The sequence below is a fragment of the Hyaena hyaena genome, unplaced genomic scaffold, assembly GCF_003009895.1.
Source record: "Hyaena hyaena isolate Hyena2069 unplaced genomic scaffold, ASM300989v1 scaffold_19, whole genome shotgun sequence".
Lineage (NCBI taxonomy): Eukaryota > Metazoa > Chordata > Mammalia > Carnivora > Hyaenidae > Hyaena > Hyaena hyaena.
In genome coordinates, this window is record NW_024080651.1 from 6,248,741 (window position 1) to 6,272,384 (window position 23,644).

Consider the following 23,644-nt stretch of genomic DNA (forward strand, 5'->3'; position numbering starts at 1 on the left):
AAATTGAAAGAGCTAAACCCTCATCTCTCATTATTGGAAGCCAGTGTAAAAATCCTAAAACTGGAAAACCAAAAGGTAGCAATACAAACGTTTATTTAAATCACCTGGAGATCAAATTCACAAGCAAATTCTGATGCACTGGATCTGGGTAACATCTGCGAACATTTATTTCTGATGAGCTCCAAGGTGACATACACTCCAATGGTACAGAGCCATGCATTGAGTACAAGGATTTAGAGAAGAGAAATACATACAAAAACACCTAACTGAAGGAATCAATGTTTGCTTTTGAGAGACAACAATGAGTAGAGATCAGGACACCAGACAACTATTTTTCATAACAAGCCTTGTAGAAGTGTTTGACTCTTAAAATGACGTGTGTTTGTGCATATGTATGTGTATATATGTGTACAAAATAGAAAATAGATGCTTTTCTATGAGAATAAAAAGAACAACATAAACATATTTACACACCACATGCATACTTCACCTGATCTGTGCACCAGTACCACACAGCAACAATGGTCATTCCAAATACCATTCCTGGCCATGGAATATCTCCGGTGACAGCATCTCGGAAGATGTGGAAGGAGTCAGCCTGAGGAGTGTAGCACTTGGGGCTGATTGTCAGGTTGTCCCCCTCAACTATGGATGGGATGGCATTCATGTACTTCTCTGTAAAACTCTCATAGCCTCCCACTTCAGCAAATGCTGCAAAGGTATTGGATAAAATGAAATGTTTTTCACAAATCTAAGACACCTAATGTTCATAATTATTCCTTTGTGGTGGAAGTGCCCAATCATCTCTTATCAGCCTGGTTAAATCCTTACTGTTCTCAGAGGACCCATGTCTTTCTAATACCTTCACTGGCTATGGGAATGCTATCATGCTTTCACAATGTACATGAAGTAAATCACCCTTCTTCTTATACTGCTCTTGAAAATTTTTATTTAGTGTTTATGCTTATGGTAAAAATAAAAATTGTTATCCAACAGCAAAAATTGCTATCCAACCATCTAGAACAGAGATAAACATGAAGGTGAGGTAATAGAGTGAGCTTAATAGAATTAGTCATATGAAAGTCCCTACTCCTCTGAATAGACCAGAAGCAATCGTTTCTCTTTCTGATGCAAAGCCTGGTCATTCTGACCTTATGCACAGTCTGTTTTTTGGTGTAATACTTACTATCTTCTATCTATGTTACAATAAAAAATGGGAAGATATGGAGCATAAGTTAGAGGCAGTGGATTATGTATGGTTAGGTGGAATGGTGACACTCAGCCTGCTGGGAGTCTGGAAAGGCAAGACAGGTGTAGAAAAGAACCATAATGAGAACATCTGGGTGGCTCAGTCAGTTAAGCATCCAACTCTTAATTTCAGCTAAGGTCATGATCTCACAGTTCATGGGATTGAGCCCCTCATCAGGCTTTGCACTGATAGTGTGGAGCCTGCTTGGGATTCTCTCTCTCCCTCTCTGCCCCTCCTGCACTTTCTCTCTCAAGATAAATAAATAAAAATAAATAAAAAATAAACTAACTAACTAACTAACTAAATAAAAACAAAAAGAACCATAATGGGTGGAAACCTTAGAAAGAAGGAGGATGAGACCAGGCATCTCAGCCCACTTAGTATAGGTTCAAATAGTGCAAAATTCATCTGAGTATCATATATCTGTAGAGTTGAGGTTGAGATTAATTTACTTTTTTATTACTTATTTCACTTAGCATCAAAAATCTTTGTATGTGCCAAACATTGTGATAGGATTATGTGCAAAATTAATGTGCAAGGCAGGAACACAATACAATGGAGGATACAGACAATACAAGGAAACTGTTCTGGTAAGGGGAATATGTTTTGTAACAACAATACATGAAGAATGCTGGGAGATGAGAGAGTCTACCCTCTTCATCCTAAGGATGGGAGAAGGCTTAGAGAGGTTGATGCCAGAGATCTATCACGAAAGCCAGACACCACGTAGCCATAAATAAGAATATCATAGAAGTCTTGGCTAACTAAATAAAAAGTTTGCAAAGAATTGGTCCTGGCAGTGGTCTCTGGAGCAGCACTGTATAATAGAACTTTTAGTAATAATAGAACTTTTCTGTATCTGTGCTGTCCAATATAAAAACTACTAGCCACATATTGAGCACTTGAAATACAGCTAGGCAAATGAGAAACTAAATTTTAAATTTTGATTAATTTATTTTTTATTGTTTTTTAAAGTTAAATAGCCATATGCGACCAATCACATTCATTTTGTGTCAAAATCCCCAACTCTTTTTGTGCATTTCTTGTCTTTGCAGTTCTATCAGTTTTTGCTTCATGTTATCTTCAGGCTATGTGATTAGGTTCATGCATATTCACAATTGTATTCAGTACAGCTTGAGTGGGTGGAATATGGTGACTGTAGGACAGGGGAGAGATGAAAAGACACTTATTTTCATCTTATATCCTTTTTACTGTATGCATGGATTTCCTGTACAAAGCTAAATAAATAGCATAATAATAGAAAATAAAAATAGGCAAGCTATAAATCAAATTCTTCAGTAGTGTTTGTTGCATGACTTAAGAGAAAGAACTGATACTAATCAGGAAAATTCAAACTGTGTTTGTATATTCTAACAATAGAAGGGGTAACATACTTTAATATTTCCATCTGAAACAGTCATCTGAAACTTCACTGAAACAGTGAAGTTAATAGTTGTCTTAAACTGTTCATAAAACTTCATTTTTTGAAGATTCTACAAAAATGGTTTATGTGCATTGAATCCAATGCACCAATATTTGTGTAAAATTATCAACCCAGTGAAACTCATTTTGTCTATTCCAAACACAAACATATTAAGATTAAAACTGAGTAATAATTTTTTAAAGGAAGTAAAAATCTTCCCCCCTCATTATCTCATACTGAGATAGTACAAAAGAAAAAAGGCAGATGTTTCAATGATGTAAATTATATATATGTTGAAAAGCGTGACTAGGTAGAACAGGGAGGCAGCAATAAGGAGCAGATGGACTGAGCAGATACAAGTCTCATGATTTCCAGCCCAAGTGCACTGTTCCCACTGTCATCACTTACCATATCCCATGAGAATAAAGGAACCTATCAGCATGATGATGGTTTGGAGGGTGTCTGTGTAAATAACTGAGGCCAAGCCCCCTGTGGAAAGAGAGAAGAGAATCAGGATATTTTCTCCTTGTGCCCTCATCTCTTTGCCTTTACCTTTAGATTCTCCTCAAACCAAACCTTAGGAACTCAGCAGAGAATATATGAAAGGCTCTTGGCTGGGCCACAAGCTTCTCTTGGCATCATTATCTCCTTAGTATATATGCACCACATTAACTCTCTTGTCTCCCTTTGCCTTGTTTTAACTTAAAGTTTCTGTGAGTTATACTGGAATTCCACCCTCATGTGAGCTTTTGAATATTAAACAGCAGAAAAGGCAGAACTTCTGGAACTAGAATATATTATGCTAAATGAAGTAAGTTAGTCAAAGACAAATACCATATGATTTCACTCATATGTGGAATTTAAGAAAGAAAACAGATGAACATAGTGGAAGGGAAGGAAAAATAAAATAATATATAGACAGAGAGGGAGGCAAACCATAAGAGACTCTTAAATGCAGAGAACAAACTGAGGTTGCTGGAGGAAAGGTAGATGGGGGGGTGGGCTAAACAGTGATGGGCATTAAGGAGGGCACTTGCTGGGATGAGCACTGGGTATTATATGTAAGTGATGAATCACTAAATTCTACTCCTAAAATCATTATTGCACTATACACTAACTTGGATTTAAATAAAATTTTTAAAAGGGGAAGGCAAAACTTTATTATTATGAAAGTTTTTCCCTTAACTATTCCTTAATTCATTCCATTTAGCACAGTATATTGGTTCTTTTTTAAAATGTTTTATTTATTTCTGAGAGAGAGCGAGCGAGCAGGGGAGGGTCAGAGAGAGGGAGACACAGAATCTGTAACAGGCTCCAGGCTCTGAGCTAGTTGTCAGCACAGAGCCCAACGTGGGGCTCGAACCCACGAACCTCGAGATCATGACCTGAGCCAAAGTCGGACGCTTAACCAACTAAGCCACCCAGGCTCCCCACACAGTATATTGGTTTTAAAAAAATCAGGCAAAGCCATTTTTGCTCTAGTACTGGAACATATAATTGCTTCATAAGTTGAATGCCAGATATAGTTGTTACTTGACTTTTGCTTCAGTGTTATACAAACAACCACTTTTTCAACTCTAGACTTGCTAGACTCTCAGTCAACAAGCTATCTCCTTATAAGAGCATCATAGGAAAACAAGACCGATCTTGTAAATGGAACACTTATGTCTTCATCTTTCACTTATTTTGAAACATATGCTATATGTATGAAAATTGCTCTAGAACTATCTTGATTATTCCAGCTGTTATTTTTCTTTATTTTTCCAAGTGAACTGGTATAGTTTCATTTTCATAAGTTAGTATGTGTTGGACTCTAGAGCAATGGCTGTGGCCCATGAGAGCCTGCTTGAACTATTTCCACACACTTTTTCCCAACAACCAACTCATTGCTCCAATTCTCCTCTCCTAATTCAGAGCCTAGGCATCTTGTACTCATTTGGGCCATGCCTTGGATTGATCAATCACATGTGTGAGTTGTTATTTCATTTTTACTTTCCATGTGTATGCTATGCTGGATTCCAAATGCCAATCTGGGCACAGAACAAATAGCTGAGACAAATCACCATTTCCCCAACTACCACATCATTATCTTCAGTCAAGGTGCTCACACCCAATACTGAGGATTTTTTTTTTAATGGAAATGTTCTGGATACACAGAGTCAAATGTTTCCTTCTCAATTTAGTAATTAACTTAAAAAGTTTTAATTTCAATATAGTTAATATATAGTGTTATATTAGTTTCAGTTGCACAATATATCATTAATTCCATACATCACCCAGTGCTCATCACAATGAGTGCACTCCTTAAGACCCACTACCTATTTCACACATTCCCCAACACACTTCACTTCTTGGTAACCATCAATTTGTTCTACAGTTAAGAAGCTGTTTCTTAGTTTCTCTCTCTCTCTCTCTTTTTTCTTTGCTTATTTGTTTTGTTTTTAAGTTCCACATATGAGTGAAATAATATGGTATTTGTCTTTTCTGACTTATTTCACTTAGCATTATACTCCCTAGCTTCATCCATGTTGCCTCAAATGGCAAGATTTCATTCTTTTTTATGGCTGAATAATATTCATATATATATGTACATATATATGAAGATATATATAGCACATAATCTTTATCCATTCATCTTTCAATGGACACTTGGGATGCTTCCATAATTTGACTATTGTAAATAATGCTGTTGGGGTGCCTGGGTGGCTGTTGGTTAAGCGCCCAACTTTGGCTTAGGTCATGATCTCATGGTTCATGGGTTTGAGCCCTGCGTTGGGCTCTGTGCTGACAGCTCAGAGCCTGGAGCCTGCTTTGGAGTCTGTGTCTCCCTCTCTCTCTGCCCCTCCCCTGCTCATTCTCTGTCTCTCATAAATATATATTGAAATTTAAAAAAAAATATGCCGCTATAAACATATGGATGCATGTATCCCTTTGAATTAGTTATTGTTTTTTTCTTTTTTGAGTAAATACCCAGTGTGATTACTGTATCATAGGATAGTGTTATTTTTAACTTTTTGGGGAAACCACATACTGTTTTCCATAGTGGCTGCATTAGTTTGCATTACCACAAACAGTGCACAAGCGTTCCTTTTTCTTCATGTCCTAACACTTGTTGTTTCTTGTGTTGTTGATTTTAGCCATTCTGACAGGTGTGAGGTCAATCTCATTGTAAATTTGATTTGAATTTTCCTAATGATGAGTGATGGTGAACATCTTTTCATGTGTCTGTTGGTCATCTGTGTGTCTTCTTTGGAGAAATGTCTGTTCATGTTATACCAATTTTTATTTTTTATTTTATCTTTTTTCTTTTTCATTTTATTTATTTTTTTTAAATAGTTTACTGTCAAGTTGGTTTCCATATAACACCCAGTGTTCATCCCCACAAGTGCCCTCCTCCATGTCTATCACCCCCCTTCAGCTCCCCCCACCCTATCTGCCCTCAGTTTGTTCTTGGCATTCAAGAGTCTCTCATGGTTTGCCTCCCTCCCTCTCCCCAGCTATTTTTCCCCTTCTTCTCCCTCATGGTCCTCCATTAAGTTCCTCCTAATCCTTGTATATGTGCAAACATATTGTATTTGTCCTTCTCTGCCTGACTTATTTTGCTCAGCATAACACCCTCAAGGTCCATCCATGTTGCTACACATGGCCAGATTTCATTCTTTATCATTGCCATGTAGTATTCCATAGTATAGATAAACCACATCTTCTTGATCCATTCTTCCGTTGATGGACACTTAGGCTCTTTCCATGTTTTGGCTATTGTGGAGAGTGCTGCTATGAACATTGGGATACATGGGCCCCTATACATCAGCACTCCTGCATCCCTTGGGTAAATTGCTAGCAGTGCTATTTCTGGGTCATAGGGGAGTTCTGTTGATTTTTTGAGGAACCTCCATACTGTTTTCCGGAGGGGCTGCACCAGTTTACATTCCCACCAACAGTGTAGGAGGGTGCCCGTTTCTCCACATCCTCGCCAGCATCTAGAGTCCTCTGATTTGCTCATTGTAGCCACTCTGACTGGCATGAGGTGGTATCTCAATGTGGTTTTGATTTGTATTTCCCTGATGAGGAGGGATGCTGAGCATTGTTTCATGTGTCTGTTGGCCATCTGGGTGTCTTCTTTGGAAAAGTGTCTGTTCATGTCTTCTGCCCATTTCTTCACTGGATTGTTTTTTTCAGGTGTGGAGTTTGGTGAGTTCCTTATAGATTTTGGATACTAGCCCTTTATCTGATATGTCATTTTCTTATGCCCATTTTTAATTTTTTTAATGTTTTATTTATTTCTAGGGGAGAGAGAGAGAGACAGCGTGAGCAGGGGAGGGTCAGAGAGAGAGGGAGTCACAGACTCTGAAACAGGCTCCAGGCTCTGAGCTGGCAGTCAGCACAGAGCCCGATGCGAGGCTCGAACCCACGAACTGCGAGATCATGACCTAAGCAAAAGTCGGACGCTTAACCGACTAAGCCACCCAGGCGCCCCTCTTATGCCCATTTTTAAATTGGATTATTTGTGGGGGGTTTTTTGACGTTGAATTGTATAAATTCTTATATATGTTGTACACCAACCTTTTATAGGATATATCATTTATAGATATTTTTTCCCAGTTGTTAAGTTGCCTTTTAGTTTTGTTAGTTGTTTCCTTTGCTGTGCAGAAGCTTTTTATTTTGATGAACCCCCAATAGTTTATTTTTGCTTTTATTTACATTGCCTCAGGAGACATATCTAGAAAGCAGATGCTATGGCCAATGTCAGAGAAATAACTGCCTATGCTCTCTTTAAGTATTTTTATTGTTTCCAGTCTCACATTTAGGTCTTTCACCCATTTTGAATTTTTGTGTGTGTGTGTGTATGGTATAAGAACGTGGTCCAGTTTCATTCTTCTGTATGTTTGCCATCCAGTTTTCCCAACACCATTGGCTGAAAAGACTGTCTTTTTCTATTTGGATATTCTTTCCTGCTTTATCAAAGATTAAATGATCATATAATTGTGGGTTTATTTCTGGGTTTTCTATTCTATTGATCTATGTATCTATTTTTGTGCCTGTACCAGATTGTCTTGATGACTACAGCTTTGTAATATAACTTGAAGTCCAGAATTGTGATTTCTCCAGCTTTGCTTTTTCTTTTTAAAAATTCCTTTGGCTATTTGAGGTCCTTTGTGGTTTCATACAAATTTTAGGGTTGTTTGTTGTTGTCCTGTGAGAAATGCTTTTGGTATTTTATAGAGATTACATTAAATTTGTAAATTTCTTTCAGTAGTATAGCCATTTTAACAATTTCATTCTTCCAATCTATGAGTGTAGAATGTCTTTCCACTTCTTTGTGTTGTCTTCCATTTTTTTCATCAATGGTTTATAGTTTTCATATTATAGGTCTTTCACCCCTTTGGCTATATTTATTCCTAGGTATCTTGTTATTTTTGGTGCAATTATAAATGGGATTCATTCCCTAATTTCTCTTTCTGATGCTTACTAGTGTATAGAAATAAAACAAATTTTCATACATTAATTTTGCATCCTGTGTCTTTACTGAATTTGCTTATCAGTTCTAGTAGTTTTTTTTAATGTAGTTTTTAGGGTTTTTTTTATATACACTATCATGTCATCTGCAAATAGTAAAAATTTTATTTCTTCCTTACCGACGTGTGTGTCTTTTATATTTTTTCAATGTCTGATTGTTGTAGCTAGGACTTCCAGTACTATGTTGAATAAAAGTGGTGAGAGTGGACATCTTTGTCTTGTTCCTGAGCTTGGAGGGAAAGCTCTCAATTTTTCTTCATTGAGTCTGATATTTGCTGTGGGTTTTTTCACATATGGCATTTATTATGTTGAAGTATGTTCCCTCTAAACCTACTTTGTTGAGAGTTTTCATCGCGAATGGATGTTGTACTTTATAAAATGCTTTTTCTGCATCCACTAAAATGACCACATGGTTTTAATCCTTTCTTTTATTGATGTGATGTATCATGTTGATTGATTTGCAAATATTGAACTATACCTGCAACCCAGGAATAAATCCCACTTAATCCTTGTGAATGATTTTTTAAAAATATATTGTTGGATTCGGTTTGCTTGTATTTTGTTGAGGATTTTTGCATCTATATTAATCAGATATATTGGCCTAAATTTTTGTTTCTTTTGTTTTTGTTTTCTGTAATGTCTTTATCTGGTTTTGATGTCAGGATGATACTGGTCTCATAGGATGAGCTTGGAAGTTTTCCTTCTTTTATTCTTTGAAATAGTTTTGGAAGAACAGTTATTAACTGTTACTTAAATGTTTTGTAGATTTTGCCTGTGGAATCATCTAGTTCTGGACTTTTGTTTGTTGGGAGTTTTTTGATTACTGATTCAATTTTATAGCTGGTAATTAGTCTGTTCAAATTTTTTACTTATTTCAGCTTCAGTTTTGGTTGTTTATATGTTTCTAGGAATTTACCCATTTCTTCTAAGTTGTCTAATTTGTTGGCATACAGTTTTTCATAATGTTGTCTTGTAATTGTTTGTATTTCTGTGGTCTTGGTTTTAATTTTTCCTTTTTTGTTTGTGATTTTGTTTATTTGAGCCCTCTCTCCCTCTCTCTGTCTCTCTGTCTCTTTCTCTCTCTCATGAGTCTGGCTAGAGGTTGATCTATTTGGTTAATCTTTTCAGAGAACCATATCCTTGTTTCTTTGAGGTGTTTTATTTTTTTAATAATTTATTTCTCTTACAATCTTTACTATTTCCTTCCTTCTACTGTTTTTGGGTTTTGTTTGTTGTTCTTTTTGTAGGTCATTTAGATGTAAGGTTAGGTTGTTTGAGATTTTTTCTTGCTTCTTGAGGTAGGCCTATACTGTTATTTACTTCCCTCTTAGAGCTGCTTTTCCTGCATATCAAAGGGTTCAGCTGTCATGTTTTCATTGCCATTTGTTTACACGTATTTTTTTAATTTAATGTTTTATTTATTTTTGACAGAGAGAGAGGGAGAGAGCAAGTGGGGAAGGGGCAGAGAGAGGAGACACAGAATTTGAAGCAGGCTTCAGGCTCTGAGCTTTCAGCACAGAGCACAACACGGGGTTTGAACCATTGAACTGTGAGATAATGACCTGAGCGAAGTTGAACACTTAATCAACGGAGCCACCCAGCCACCCCCCCTTTTTTTAAATTATTCTTGATTTCTTAGTTGACCCATTCACTGTTTAGTCGGATATTGTTTAACCCCCATGTATTTGTGGTCTTTCCAAATATGTTCTTGTGGTTGAGTTCTGGTTTCATAGTGTTGTCGTCAGAAAAGATGCATGGTATTATTTCAATCTTTTTGTATTTGTTGAGGCCTGATTTATGACTTAGTATATGATCCATTTTGCAGAATTTTCCATGTACACTTGAAAAGAAGGCATATTCTACTGTTTTAGGATGTTTTAGTTCTGAATATATTTGTTAAATTCATTTGGTCCAGTGCATCATTCAAAGTCACTGTTTCCTTATTGTTCTTCTGTTTAGATGATCTGTCCATCAATGTAAGTGGGGTGTTAAAGTCTCCACTATTATTGTATTACAGTGGATTAGTTTAGTTCCCTAATGTCTGTTTTTAAATGTTTTATATGTTTGGGTGCTTTCATGTTGGGTGCACAAATATTTACAATTATTGTCTCCTCTTGTTGGATTGTGTCCTTTATTATTATATAGTCTCTTTTTTTGCTTCATTTTATAGTCTTTGTTTTAAGATCTATTTTGTCCAATATAAGTATTGCTACTCTGAGTTTCTTTTGACATTCATTTCCATGATGAATATTTCTTTATTTCTTCACTTTCAATCTGCTGATGTCCTTAAGACTGAAATGAGTCTCTTTCAGGCAGCATATAAATCAGTCTTGTCTTTTTTTTTTAAACCCATTCTGTCACCCTATAATACTGAGGATTCTGTTTGCTTTGTTCTAATTGTGTTTCTAGGCTTCTGCCTGGCTCTCATAGTGGAAACAAAAGGATAGCTATAACCTTGGTGGTGACAAGGCTAATACTGAGTTGCTAATTGCAGCTTGGTATAAGATCAGCAGAAGATAACATGACTGAGCTAAACAGACAACAAACTCACCTGTGATCGAGTAAATAGCAGTGATAGCCAAGAGGATGAAGATCGCCAGGTAAAGGTCCAATCCTAAGGCCAGCTTGATGAATATGGCTCCAGAAAATATGTCTGACTAAAAAAAGAATAGTCAGGATGGGAAAGAAACATGCCCTGCATCGTTTAGCTCTTCACTGATAATCTCCCACTAATATTTGTTGTATCCATGCATGGCATCTCTGTGATACAATTATGAACTCCTTGGAAGCCAAGTCATACATAGGACTCCTTAGACTGATCATAGATAGGAACAATGGGTGAGTGAACAGAAAGTAAGAAATGTCTATGCTATAGCTTGCATAGACTACTATTTCATGATTGTCAGCAGGGAAGCAATGATAAAAGGTAGAGTAGTAGGGGGTGCCTGGGTGGCTCCTGGGTGGCTCAGTCAGTTAAGCGTCCAGCTTCAGCCCAGGTCATAATCTCACAGTCTGTGTGTTCAAGTTTCATGTCAGGCTCTGTGCTGATAGCTCAGAGCCTGGAGCCTGCTACAGATTCTGTGTCTTCCTCTCTTTTGCCACTCCCCTGCTTGCCCTCTGTCTCTCAAAAATAAATAAACATTAGGAAAAAAGTAGAATAGTAGATATGAGACACAGTAAAGCAATGGTCTCTGTTAAGGAGAAAGATACTTGAACATATTTAGAGTAGTAGAAAATAAGAGGAAAATATGATAGTGGGGGTAATTATAAAGCAAATGCCAGAAACATTGAGAAGAGATGGGATCAAGAGTAAGCATAGATTGAGGGGCTGGCATTTAACAAAAAGGAAGACTTCATCTTCAGACTGGTGAAATGAAGGAAAGAATGAGGCAAATGTAGACTTCTTAAGTGGGGGATGAGTGGGTCTTGCTTAAATTTTAGATAAAAAGGGAGATGAGGCTTTCTGATAAGAGACAGAAGTCTAGTAGCTAAAAAAGAAAAAGAAAAAGTTGTGGATCATTTGGGATAGTTCTTGAGAACACCAGAGAAAAATCATAAAGAAATACAGATAAAAGGATTATTGGTTGAGGTTTAGAGGTTAGAAGGTTCCTCTGAGGTTCCTGCAAAGACACCTTAAGATGCAAGATCATGTGCACCTTGCACTACCTGAATCCCTGTGCCCCCAAAGTGTGCTTCCCAGCCTCCTGGATCTTTCTTCAACACAAACTTGAGCTAGCCCCACTTGGATCTGTCCCTTCAACTCTGATCCTCCCAGATTCCATATCAAAAACACCAAGCCAAACCAAAACCCTAGAAACATCACATAAGCATGTTAATTAGAGACATAGGAGTAAAATCTCTGGGTGCATGCACAGAGTAAGTGGGAAGCTGGATTAAACTAGGTTTGGAGTTTTTCTAGGGGAGTTCAATGAAAGGTGAGACAGGCAAAGAAATTGATGCATCATGTCTTCAGTGATTCTCAATATAGGTATTATTGGAGGTTGAGAACCAGGGAATAAGATGATTTCTTTCAAACCTGACACAAGGGAGACTGAAAGCTACCCTGTCCTAACTCCTCATAATGAGCTGTTTAATGGATAACTAGGACAGGCTCTACTATCAAAGTGTATTAATACATAAAATGTCATGTCTAAGATTAATCACTATTAATATCACTTGAAACATAGCCTTGTAAGTAAGAATGGACAGCTGCCACTGTGTCTTTCCAGTCAAGTTACACACATGCTCTTCATCTTTCCTGCTCCTCCAACCAACTCCCCAAGAATTCATCCAATCCCTGCCACCAGGAACCTTCCACTTCAGGAGATTGCATTCCTCAGGGTCCCTTTGGCTGCTGTCATTTTGCTCCAGCACCTTTTTCACATTTTTTAGGACCACAAAGCTATAAATGTCAGAACCAGAGGAAAAATGGGAGATCATTGAATCCCACTCACTTGTGGAACATAAAGACTCCTCTGCTTTGCTTGGCCTTCTTAAGTTTCTTATCTTGAGCACTTGTTTAAGCACTCACCACCACTCCCACCATGTCTCCATTTCCACCAAGCAGGGACCACTCCCTTTCCTGGGTGTCCCTAGAATGTCTCCTATGCTTGTCCACATAGTCTCTTCCAGTTCACATCTTAATATATTTTCACATATTGTCATAAAGTGCTAATGATTTCATGTGTATAATTCATATATATATATATATATATTTTTTTTTTAAGTGGGTTTCATGCCCAGTATGGAGCCCAATGTGGGGTCTGAACTTACAGTTCTGAGATCAATACATGAGCTGAGATAAAAAGTCAGTCACTTAACTGACTGAGCCATCCAGATGTCCCTATAATTCTTATATTCTTAGCCATATAGTGAACTCCTGGTGCACAAGAATCTTTATTACCCCCTAGTACAGATATTCAACAATATACAGTGAGCACTGGAAAATTCTCACGTTGCATTAAGAAGCTCATGCCATCTAATCAGAGAAGCTGGTTTACTTACAAGAATGACTCAACAGAAAAACAAAAATGCACTTCAGCGTCTTCTCTCATGACCTGCCTAGACTATAAACTTAGAGAAAATGATTTCATTAGTCATCAATACATGAGGATCAAATGTTACTCTTTCTTTGTTTTCTACATATGTTGCTGCTGAATCTTCATATTTTTTTCTTTTCTCCTCAATGATTTTCTGCAAGGAATTTAACTTTCTAAAAACTTTAGAATTCTTCTAACACTTATTTGTGACATCTGTGCTACAAGGCAGTCTTAGAGAAAACAGTAAATTTAAGAAGTTATTATAATAACAGAAAGCAGTTTCCTTCTGGTTCATGTGCCAAATAATCAATGAAATGAAAACATAAATGTAAAAGAGGTTATTGTGTATGAAAAGGCAGGGGACTAGAGAATCCTCTTTTCTACTACTAAATAACTGTGTTACTTGCATGAAACATTTTGTTCCTCCTGTACATTGTTTTTTCATATTCATAATGAAAAGGTGGGTTTACACTCTGGAGCCTCTCATGACTTGTAATTAAATTCAGCGTTTCTAAAATCACTTAGTAGAAAGGCCCTAGGTAGTTTAAGATATCCATATAGGCATACCTGTCAGGGCTGTCAGTAGTCTATAATCCCATTTCTCTGATTCTAGTATTCTATCCTCACCAAGGTAATTGCAAGAAGTGAAAATGCCAGGAGCACTGAACTCACCGAGATTCTCAAAGCCACACAGATGAAGAGGGAGAGGACAGAGAGGTAGATCTGGAGTCGTTTCCCACCAAACCTCTTCCTCAGATATTCTGGCATAGTCATTACCTGCAGAGACAGACATCAACAGGGATACACCTTCAGAGCCCAGCACATTCAGATTATTCAACACTTACTAAGCACTTATGTGCACCTGCACATCTGTAACTGTGGAACTGTGTACCTTAGGAATACACAGGTGAGAAAAACACAGTCTCCTGGGAGAGCAGCAAGCTTGGAATAAACACAGGCATTGGAATCAGACAATCTTAGGATTCATTCCCAGATCTGACATTTACTACAAGTATGACATTTGGAAATTGACAGTTTCTCTGGACTTCTTTTTTCTCATCTATAAAGTGGGGATTTAATATGAAGGTAAGTGTAAAACACCACACCACCAACCAAATGCATGGTAGATGTTCAACAAAAATTTTTATTATTTTCACTAATAATGTTGCAAGCCAATAAAAATAATATTACTTAAAAATAATGAACCACAATTAATGGTCACATAATAAATTGATAATGAAACAAATTGCAAATATATATTTGGGTATATATATATATATGCATACATATATATTTTTTAAATTTAAGTTTTAGTTAACATACGGTGCAATATTGGTTTCAGGAATAGAATTCAGTGATTCTATTCCTTACATACAACACCCATTGTTCATCACAAGTACCCTCTTTACCACCCATCGCCCATCTAGCCCATCTCCAATCCACCTCTATTTGGGTATATATTTATATGATTATGTTTATTGAGAAGAAGAGAGTTATATTAAATCTCTACTTAGAAAAAAAAATCTGAGGTTATCATTACTGAAATATGAGCTTAACTATGTGATGTGTAGTATAAAAAGTGCAGCTTTCTAGTTTTTTTCGTAGCAGATTAAACTTATGATTTAATCTTCCCCAATATAAAATAATGTTAAATAAATGATTATATAATAACAAAGGCAAAAAGGGTAACTCTTAGTGGCTCAGAAACTGTGTGGAAGCCCCTTAAATATGGTAAACCACATCCAAAAACATGTGAATGAGTTCTGTGGCATTGGTCCTTGCACTAAGGAAGAGCATCCTGCAACAGGAATTGTTCAAGCCTGGTGCTAGAAGGGACCCAGGATGAGCAAAGGGAGAATATATGGTGACCTGCAGAGGTATGAGCCAGAAGGCTTGCCCCCTGAACACCTTCATCCCAGGAATTATTTCAGGAAAAAGCACCCCATGGTCTGAAAACCACCAGCAGAAGAATAAATGTGGGAGGTAGGCTCGGAGAGGCAGAGCAGTGGTTGGTGATACTTGGGCTGAAGGGGAACTCACATAGATGTGGTATATCCCACTCCTAATTAAAGAAAGAAACTACAAATCTCAAAACGGCAAAAACTAGAATGTACAAAAATGTCATGTGTTGGTGAGGATGTGGAAAAATGGGAACCTTCACAATAGTCATAGGCAAGAGGGCAGATGACTGCAGCCATTTTCAAGAACAATCTGATAACATTTAGTGGATTTATGTAAATTTAAGCCTAGAGATCTTGGGACAAGTGATATTACCCAGTTTCATGACTGAGCAGAAAGAATGAGTGAATAAATGAATGCCTGACAGATGTACTGAGAACACCTGCATATACTCACCCCTGCCTTGATGTATATGGGAACAAAGAACCATCCTAGAACGAGCAACAGCAGCAAAGCCTACAAAATCCCAGAAAAGAGTGTGAAGTTTGAGGGGCTTGGCTCATGGGACTTATCACTTCATGACCTCTAAATCTGAAAATAAAATAAGTTTGCATTGATCCTGTCTCACTAAACCAATTATGAGCCCAAGACAGCTACAGATTCTTTCCCTCTATTTCTGTGATTCACATACAGAAGATAAGAGATCTGAGTGCAGCTGGACCCAGGAAGTTCATACTATTTTTGCCAATATGAGTAATTCTTTTTAAAAAATAGTTTTTATTTTATTTAAATTTATTATTATTATTATTATTATTATTATTATTATTTAGAGAGAGACAGAGTGGGGGAGAGAGGCAGGGTGGGAGAGGGAGAGAGAGAGAGAGAGAGAGTGGAGGAGAGAGGTAGAGAGGGAGAGGGAGAGAGAGAATTTTAAGCAGGCTCCATGCTTAGCTTGGAGCCCAATGTGAGGCTTGATCCCATGGCCCTAGGATCATGACCTGAGCTGAAATCAAGAGTCAGATGCTCAACTAACTGAGTCACCCAGGCAACCCCAACAGGAATAATTCTTAAATGGGAGAAATTATATACAGAGTGACAAAGCGATGAGAAAGCAATTTAGTGATAGAAGAATATTCCCACTATCTCTGAAGTTTTGCTACATATAATAATGATAATAGTATAATCTTGCATTAATATTAATATATACGGAATTTTCACATATATCATTTGTGTTCTCCTCATAACAACCAGTTGAGGCAGATAAGATAATCATTATTCCTGTTTTATGGAGGGGGAACCTGAGCCTCACAGAGATTAAGAGAGCCCAAGGTCACAAGCTAAAAGAGTTAGACCCTTGGCAACCTGATCATCACACCCACTGGGGCCATAGAGCATGTTGTTCAGTTTATGGCACTATCAAAACAAAACATGGGCCATAGGGCATGTCTGGAGACTGGGTTCATTCTGGAGTCCATGATACTACTAAAGCAAAGCTAAGGGGAAAATCTTCAACAAGGGATGGGTACAGGTATTTTTGGATGACTCAAGGTCATTTCCTGAGTCCATCCAGGCATGGTCTGTTTATACGTTCACTGTGATCTGACTTTATTCCACATAAGCATCTTCCTCTGACTGAAATGCATAATACATACTTCCAACACAAGAAATGATATAAGAACAGAAAAAGCTCAGGCAACTCAATAAATATTAATGCATGTGTCCAGCCAAGTGCTAGATGATGGGGTGATATAATGATATGAGAGGAATTGGTCCTTGTCTTTAAAAGACTTAGTGTCTAATTCAGGGGCACAACTTCTACTGGTGAAATGGCAGTAGGACAATTAGGAACTAAATCACAAAGTCTTGTATATTCTATCTACTCTCTTTAAACCATTCACTCCTTACTCTGCTCTCACTTCATTAGCCAAGTCTCATTTGGTCAATTCCTATTCATCTACCCAAATAGATGAGCACCAGCTCCAGGAATCTCCCATGACATGTGCCAAGCCTCATCCTTCATTTAGGATAGATGCCCCCCCTCCCCCCCTGGCCCGTGTGAGTTCTCCCAGTACTCCATGTGTGCTGCTCTCCTTGTACTTCCTACACCATAGTGAATGTGTATCTGTCTCTACCAATGGGATATAAGCTTCTCAAAAGAAGGGATCATTGCTTTTACATGTTTTTATTCTCTACATCTAACTCAGAGTCGGACACATAGTGTAATAGCTAAGGGAAGAAAGAGACAAGTGAGAGCTAAAGTGACCAAGGAGATATTGAATAATATAGAAGTGACATTCCTGCTGGGAATACTGTTTGAGCAAAATCTCAGAAATAGGGAGTGAGACTGGAATGGCCCAAGCATGCAGAATGGGGCCACACAGGGAAGGCTCTGAGTTTCAAACAAGGGATCAGTTAGAAGGAAAAATAGAAATCAATCAAAGAAGGATTTACCTTATACAGACTCCCAGAAGAACATACCGGAACAGAGTTTGGATTTAAAGGAAAGAGCCTATGATGTCACTTACATTCCATTCAAATGTTGCAGTGGCGATTCCCGAAGCTGCTCCCGTCCCTGCCAGCCCCACAAAGTGGCCACTGCCAATGTTACTGGCGAAGAGAGAGGCACCCATCTGCAATCCAAGGGAACAGACTAGGATCAGAGTTAAAAGACCCAAATCAGATTTCTTTAAAGCAAGTAAATGTTGAGATACTTCTTTTTAAAAAATTTTTTGATGTTTATTTCTTTTCAGAGAGAGAGAGAGAGAGAGTAGGGAGGGAGCATGAGCAGGGGAGGGGGAGAGAGAGAGGGAGACACAGAATCCAAAAGAGACTACAGGCTCTGAGCTGTCAGCACAGAGCCTGACTCGGGGCTCGAACTCATGAACTGAGAGATCATGACCTGAGCTGAAATCGGATGCTTAACCAACTGAGTCACCCAGGCTCCCCACAGATATTTCCATGACACCATTTTAAGGTAGGAGTCCTGTGGGCTAAATCCAACCAGTCACTAGTTTTTGTGTGGTTGGTAAGCTAAGAATTTTTGAAAATATTTTTGAATGGTTAAAAAATATAAGGAAGACTAATATTTTGTGATATGTGAAATTATATGAAATTCAAGTTTCAGTGTTCACAAATAGTTTTATTGGATAACAATTATGCTTGTTGGTTTTAGATATTCACTATGGCTTCTTCTGTGCTACAACTGCAGAGTTGTATGGTTGCAATGGACTGTATGGATCATAAATTAAAAGTTACAGTCTGGCACTTTATGGAGAAGCTTGCTGATGCCTACCTTAGGGGAACATTAATTTATCTACCTGGGGGCTCTGGGTTGAGCCTGTCCTTGGCCAGGAACTTCCAGAGCTCCCGTCGTCCCCTTCAGTCTTCCTCAAGGACTGCAAAGTTGGGTAGGAAGAAGTTCCTATTCATAATTTTGGCCCTAGGACTCTTTTCTCATCCACCTCCTTTTCTATCACATTGTCAACTGCTCTTAAGTCTCAAAGTGAAAAAATTTCAAGAGAAATTTCTTGAGTAGGCAGGGATAAGCTCTTGTTCTTACAAGGCACAATTGGGGTGTAGGGCTACTGCAATGCCCATTCTTCCATTTCCATCCTTTCAGCCATCTTTTCTATTCAGACGTTTGGAGCCAGGGGTTGGAAATGAACTCATTTTTAGCTATGGGCTTGGTTGAGCCTTGAATGTTTCTCACAAACAGTCCTAAGAAGACAATGTTTGGTTGGACACTCCAATTATTTTTTTAAATTTTTTTTTTTTTTAATTTCTGAGGGGGAGAGAGAGAGAGACAGTGTGAGCAAGGGAGGGTCAGAGAGAGTGGGAGACACAGAATCTGAAGCAGACTCCAGGCTCTGAGCTGGCTGTCAGCACAGAGCCTGATGCAGGGCTCAAACCTATGAACCGAGAGATCATGACCTGAGCCGAAGTCGGACGCTTAACCGACTGAGCCACCCAGGCACCCCTGGTCACTTCAATTAAAATCTATGTCAAGCTTGGAGGTGGTCTGCTTCAACCATTGTGGCCAGGTTATTTCCCAGTCTCCACTTCCATTCATACTATTTAGTCAGCAGACCCATGAAGGAAGAATGTACTGAGCCCCCACTGTATACCCAACTGACTGCTGACACAGTATGGATTCAGAGAAGATGCATTCTTTGGTGCAATGGGACTCTTGTCAAGGAGGCCAGACATAAAAAGCCAGAAAGACATAAAAACCCAGAAAGGAAGAGATGAACTGGACAAGAGTCAAAGAGGTATCACCATACACATTATCACAGAGAACACACACATCTACTATTATAACTGCATGGATTATAAAGACTAGACAGTCAGGCTGGAATGCAGAGTGAGACTTCTTGGATGAAGCATGACTTGAGCTGGGTGTTGAAGGAGGAGAACAGAGAGGGGGATGTTCATCTAAACAAGAGGGGCAGCACTAGTTCAGGATTGGGAGCAAAGATGGAATCTTCTGGGGATGGTAAGGAGCCCAAGGTAGAATATTCTTGATGAGGACTGGGGAAAACAAATATGACACAGAGCTTAACTGAATCTTCTCAAATGCCACACTATACTTTCTCTTATAATAGGTGACATACTATCATTTACTGGAATGACAGAATAGAACCCTGGGGTCAGGAATTTAGGAAGAGACACCAGCAAGTAGGCAACCAATGCACATCAGAAAACTATCAGCATTCCCAATGTCTTTTTATTTACTCCTAGGTACACACAGGCAGGAAATTTATATCTGACCCACTCACCGGCCACCAGGTCATATCTCGACCAGCCAAGAAGAAGCCTCCAACAGTGCCCCTGTTGGTCTTCAGCATTGCCTAAGCAGAAGGGAAGACATGTGAGAGTCAAACCACTGCAATTCACCCAAGATGTTACAGATACTCTGGTCAGAATGTTCATAGTTGTCACTTTTTCAGCACTCTTAAAGAGAAACATTTTCCTAGAATCTGTGATATAGCATCAACTTTAAAAGAACTTCAAAATCATAGTTTCACAGAAATGGAGGGACTTTAATAAATCATATTCCTCAACTTCTGTCCTCAACTTCTGTTTATTTTCATTTACAAAAACAGTGTGAGATATCACTAAATCTGTGCTTGGAAGTAAATTTGCAACCTTACATTCATTACTAAGAAGAATGAGTGTAAGTGAATTAATCATCCAACTGACTCATTTCGAAAGTGAGCAAAATTCTACTCCTGAATCCAGTATTACACTAGATGTTATAGTTAGCTATAACTAGAGTTTAAATAAAAATTTGAAAAAATGAACATCAAACAAAGGAAAATAAAAGATGTGAGATAATGAAAATAACATATTTTGGCATAAAGAATAAGGTCTTTGGCTGGACATGCCAAACAGAAAATAGCTGAAGTTCTCACTGCTGGCTCTGTTCAAATGATGGGATTGGTAGGAGAATAAATCAACTGGGTAAACATTAGTTATGTCACACACAAGACAATGGTTCTGAGAGAAAGATAATGAAGTCTGACAGCTATTAGTATTTTCTCAGCTTTGTCACTTTGTCATACCACACCCTTCCCTCCTTCAGACATTTTAACCCCAAGCTTGGTAACCACCCTGAACACCCCTTTGGACTCCTACATACCCACAGTCCAACAGCCATCACCACCATGAAATAGATGACAATGACAGAGATGTCAGCAGCATTTCGGATACGCTCTGACATTTCAGGAGGGCTCAGGGTTCCAGTCACGGTGCTGGGGCTTAATGTGCTGGCCATGGCTGCAGATGGTGCTTTCCCATCCTAGGGATGGCCCTTTTTTTATATAAGCTCTGGGTTAATAATCAGCCTTGAGCAGGTGGGGCACTTATCAGAGCCAACTCCAGGGCATTGAAACCTTTAAACCTCTTATTTGAAACTCTGAGACCCTGGTCTTCCAGCAGTCAATTTTGACTTATGACTTATGGAGAGTGAAAATGAGCAGTGAATGATAAGAAATGGGATAAGAATTGCAGGTAAAGAGTGAGGAGTTCACTGAGAGGAAAGATGGGTTTTTAAAATTTGACTAGGTTGAGTGAGGATTAAGGAGAGATGAAAGGGACAAGGAAAGAAGAAGGACAAGGTGAAGGGTCAAGAAAAGAGCCAAGAGGGACAGGGGGTGAGAGTCTTTCATGAAACAGATGATTCCTGATCAAGGAATTATATCCCTTGAAAATGAAGTTAATTGTGCATTTCATGGGTTTCAAAGCTTCATATTTCTTTGGAACAGGTAATCTAAGTGGGGTTTATATGACAAATTAGGATCATGGTAGCCCATGCAGGAAAGAGAGGTGGCTCTACAAGCAGGGCTGTTGTGGGGCTGGGCCGGTTTTCACAGTGAGTGAATCAACCTAAAAGCAAGTGATAGTGATTTGTATTTCTAATTAATTCTTCCTCAAGGCTGAATAATATTCCATTGCATGTATATACTACATTTTGTTTATCTGGTGAACCAGGACCGTATTGATTGCCTAAAGTTAAAAATAAATTATTTTATTTTTCCCCTCCATATTTTTTTGTAATATAATGTGGTAAAATATACATAATATAAAATTTGCCATTGTTGCCATTTTTAAAAAGTAAGCTTGATGCCAAATGTGGGGCTTTAACTCACAACCCTGAGATCAAGAGTCACATTCTCCATCGACTGAGCCATCCAGGGGTCCCCATTGTTGTCATATTTTAAGTGTATTATTCAGTGGTGTTAAGTACATTCTCAACATTGTGCAACCATCACCACCATCATTTTCAGAACTTTGTCATCATCCCTAACAGAAGTTTAGCACCTAATAAATAAAACTCGTTCCTTCCTATTCCCAGCCTCTGGTAACCTCTATTTTACTTTCTGTCTCTTTGGATTAGCCTATTCTAGGTACCTCAGATAAATGGAATCCCATAATATTTGCCTTTATGTTTTGGCCTTATTTTGCTTAGCTTAATGTTTTCAAGATTCATCCGTGTTGTAGCATGTATCAGCACTGCATTCTTTTGCAAAGCTGAATAATATTCCATCACATGGATATATCACATTTTGTTTATCCATTTATCTGTTAATGAACATTTGTGTTATTTGCACCTTTTAGCTATTGTGAATACTACTGCTATGAACATTGGTATACAAGTATCGGTTTGAGTGCCTACATCCAATTCTTTTGAGTACACACCTAGAAGTAGAATCGCTAGGTTTTAGGATAATTCTATATTTAACATTTTAAGGAACGACCACGCTTTTTTTACACATCATTTTACTTTCCCAACAGCAATGCACAAGATTCCCAATTTCTATGTAAGCTCACCAACACTTGTTATTTTCGGTTTTTAAAATTATAACCATCCTGGGGCGCCTGGGTGGCTTAGTCGGTTAAGCGTCCGACTTTTGCTTAGGTCATGATCTTGCGGTTCGTGGGTTCGAGCCCCGCGTCGGGCTCTGTGCTGACTGCCAGCTCAGAGCCTGGAGCCTGTTTCAGAGTCTGTGACTCCCTCTCTCTCTGACCCTCCCCTCCTCATGCTGTCTCTCTCTCTCTCCTAGAAATAAATAAAAAACATTTAAAAAAAAAATTATAACCATCCTTGTAGGTGTGTAGTAGTACCTCACTGTGGTTTTGATTTCTACTTTTAATGCAACAATAATGATGCTGAACATCTTTTCATGTGCTTATTGGCTATTTGTATATATTTTTGAAGAAATGTTTATTCAAGTCTTCTGCTCATTTTAGAACTGGAGTTCTAAATGGCACGTAGTTGCAAATGGCAAGATTTCATTCTTTTTTATTGCTGAGTAATACTCTATTGTATATATATACACCACATCTTCTTTTTAAAAGGGACATTTTAAAAATAAAGACACAGATACTCTGAATTTAAAAGAGTGGTAAAAAAAAAAAAAGTATACCATGCAACAATGAACAACAGAAAGATGAGGTTATATAAGTATCAGCCCAAAGGAATTTAAGGGAAGAAATTCACTAGAAACACAGGGGCACATTCTATACTGATGAAATAATCTATTCAAGGAAAAAATATAAAAAACTGGAATCTAATACCATATCTTTATTAAACCATATGAAGTATAACTTAGCAGAAGCAATGAGAAAAATAATCCACAATCACAGTTGCAGTTGTTAATACAATTTTCTTTGTAGCTGAATGAGTAAACAAAAAACAATTGCACACATTAAAAAAAAAAAAAGACAGAGCAGCACAATAATCAAATCAACCTTAAAAGGAGCCCTAATCTGAAAAGTAATTGCTTAAATAATTAAACACATGATAAAAGAATTGAGAGATTTCCTTATTTATTTCAAGTAGATTTTTGTTTCATCTTTGTTCTGTGAGTAGGGGTAGCTCCTGGTGTTTCATACTTACACTTTAAAAAAATCATCTTATCACCTTTCTTGTCTTATTTTATTCTTAGCACTCTCCCCAGAACTTGTGCAGATCATGTAAGGATGCTCCTATCACTGCAATGTGAATCGCTAATCTGG

The 23,644-nt window shown here is 38.0% G+C and overlaps 1 protein-coding gene across 1 annotated transcript in view; it reads right to left on the reverse strand.

Annotated features, from left to right (window-relative positions):
* LOC120227861 (solute carrier family 5 member 4) overlaps positions 1-20,900 on the reverse strand; it is a 46,683-nt gene extending 25,783 nt beyond the window's left edge. The window contains exons 1-8 of the mRNA XM_039225900.1: positions 20,766-20,900; positions 19,903-19,974; positions 17,653-17,757; positions 15,584-15,643; positions 13,901-14,005; positions 10,741-10,846; positions 3,081-3,161; positions 491-711 (exon numbers count right to left, since the gene is read on the reverse strand). Of these exons, the coding sequence (XP_039081831.1) occupies positions 491-711; positions 3,081-3,161; positions 10,741-10,846; positions 13,901-14,005; positions 15,584-15,643; positions 17,653-17,757; positions 19,903-19,974; positions 20,766-20,900 (885 nt within the window). The remainder of the gene's footprint in view (positions 1-490; positions 712-3,080; positions 3,162-10,740; positions 10,847-13,900; positions 14,006-15,583; positions 15,644-17,652; positions 17,758-19,902; positions 19,975-20,765) is intronic.
* Positions 20,901-23,644: the final 2,744 nt, after the last annotated feature.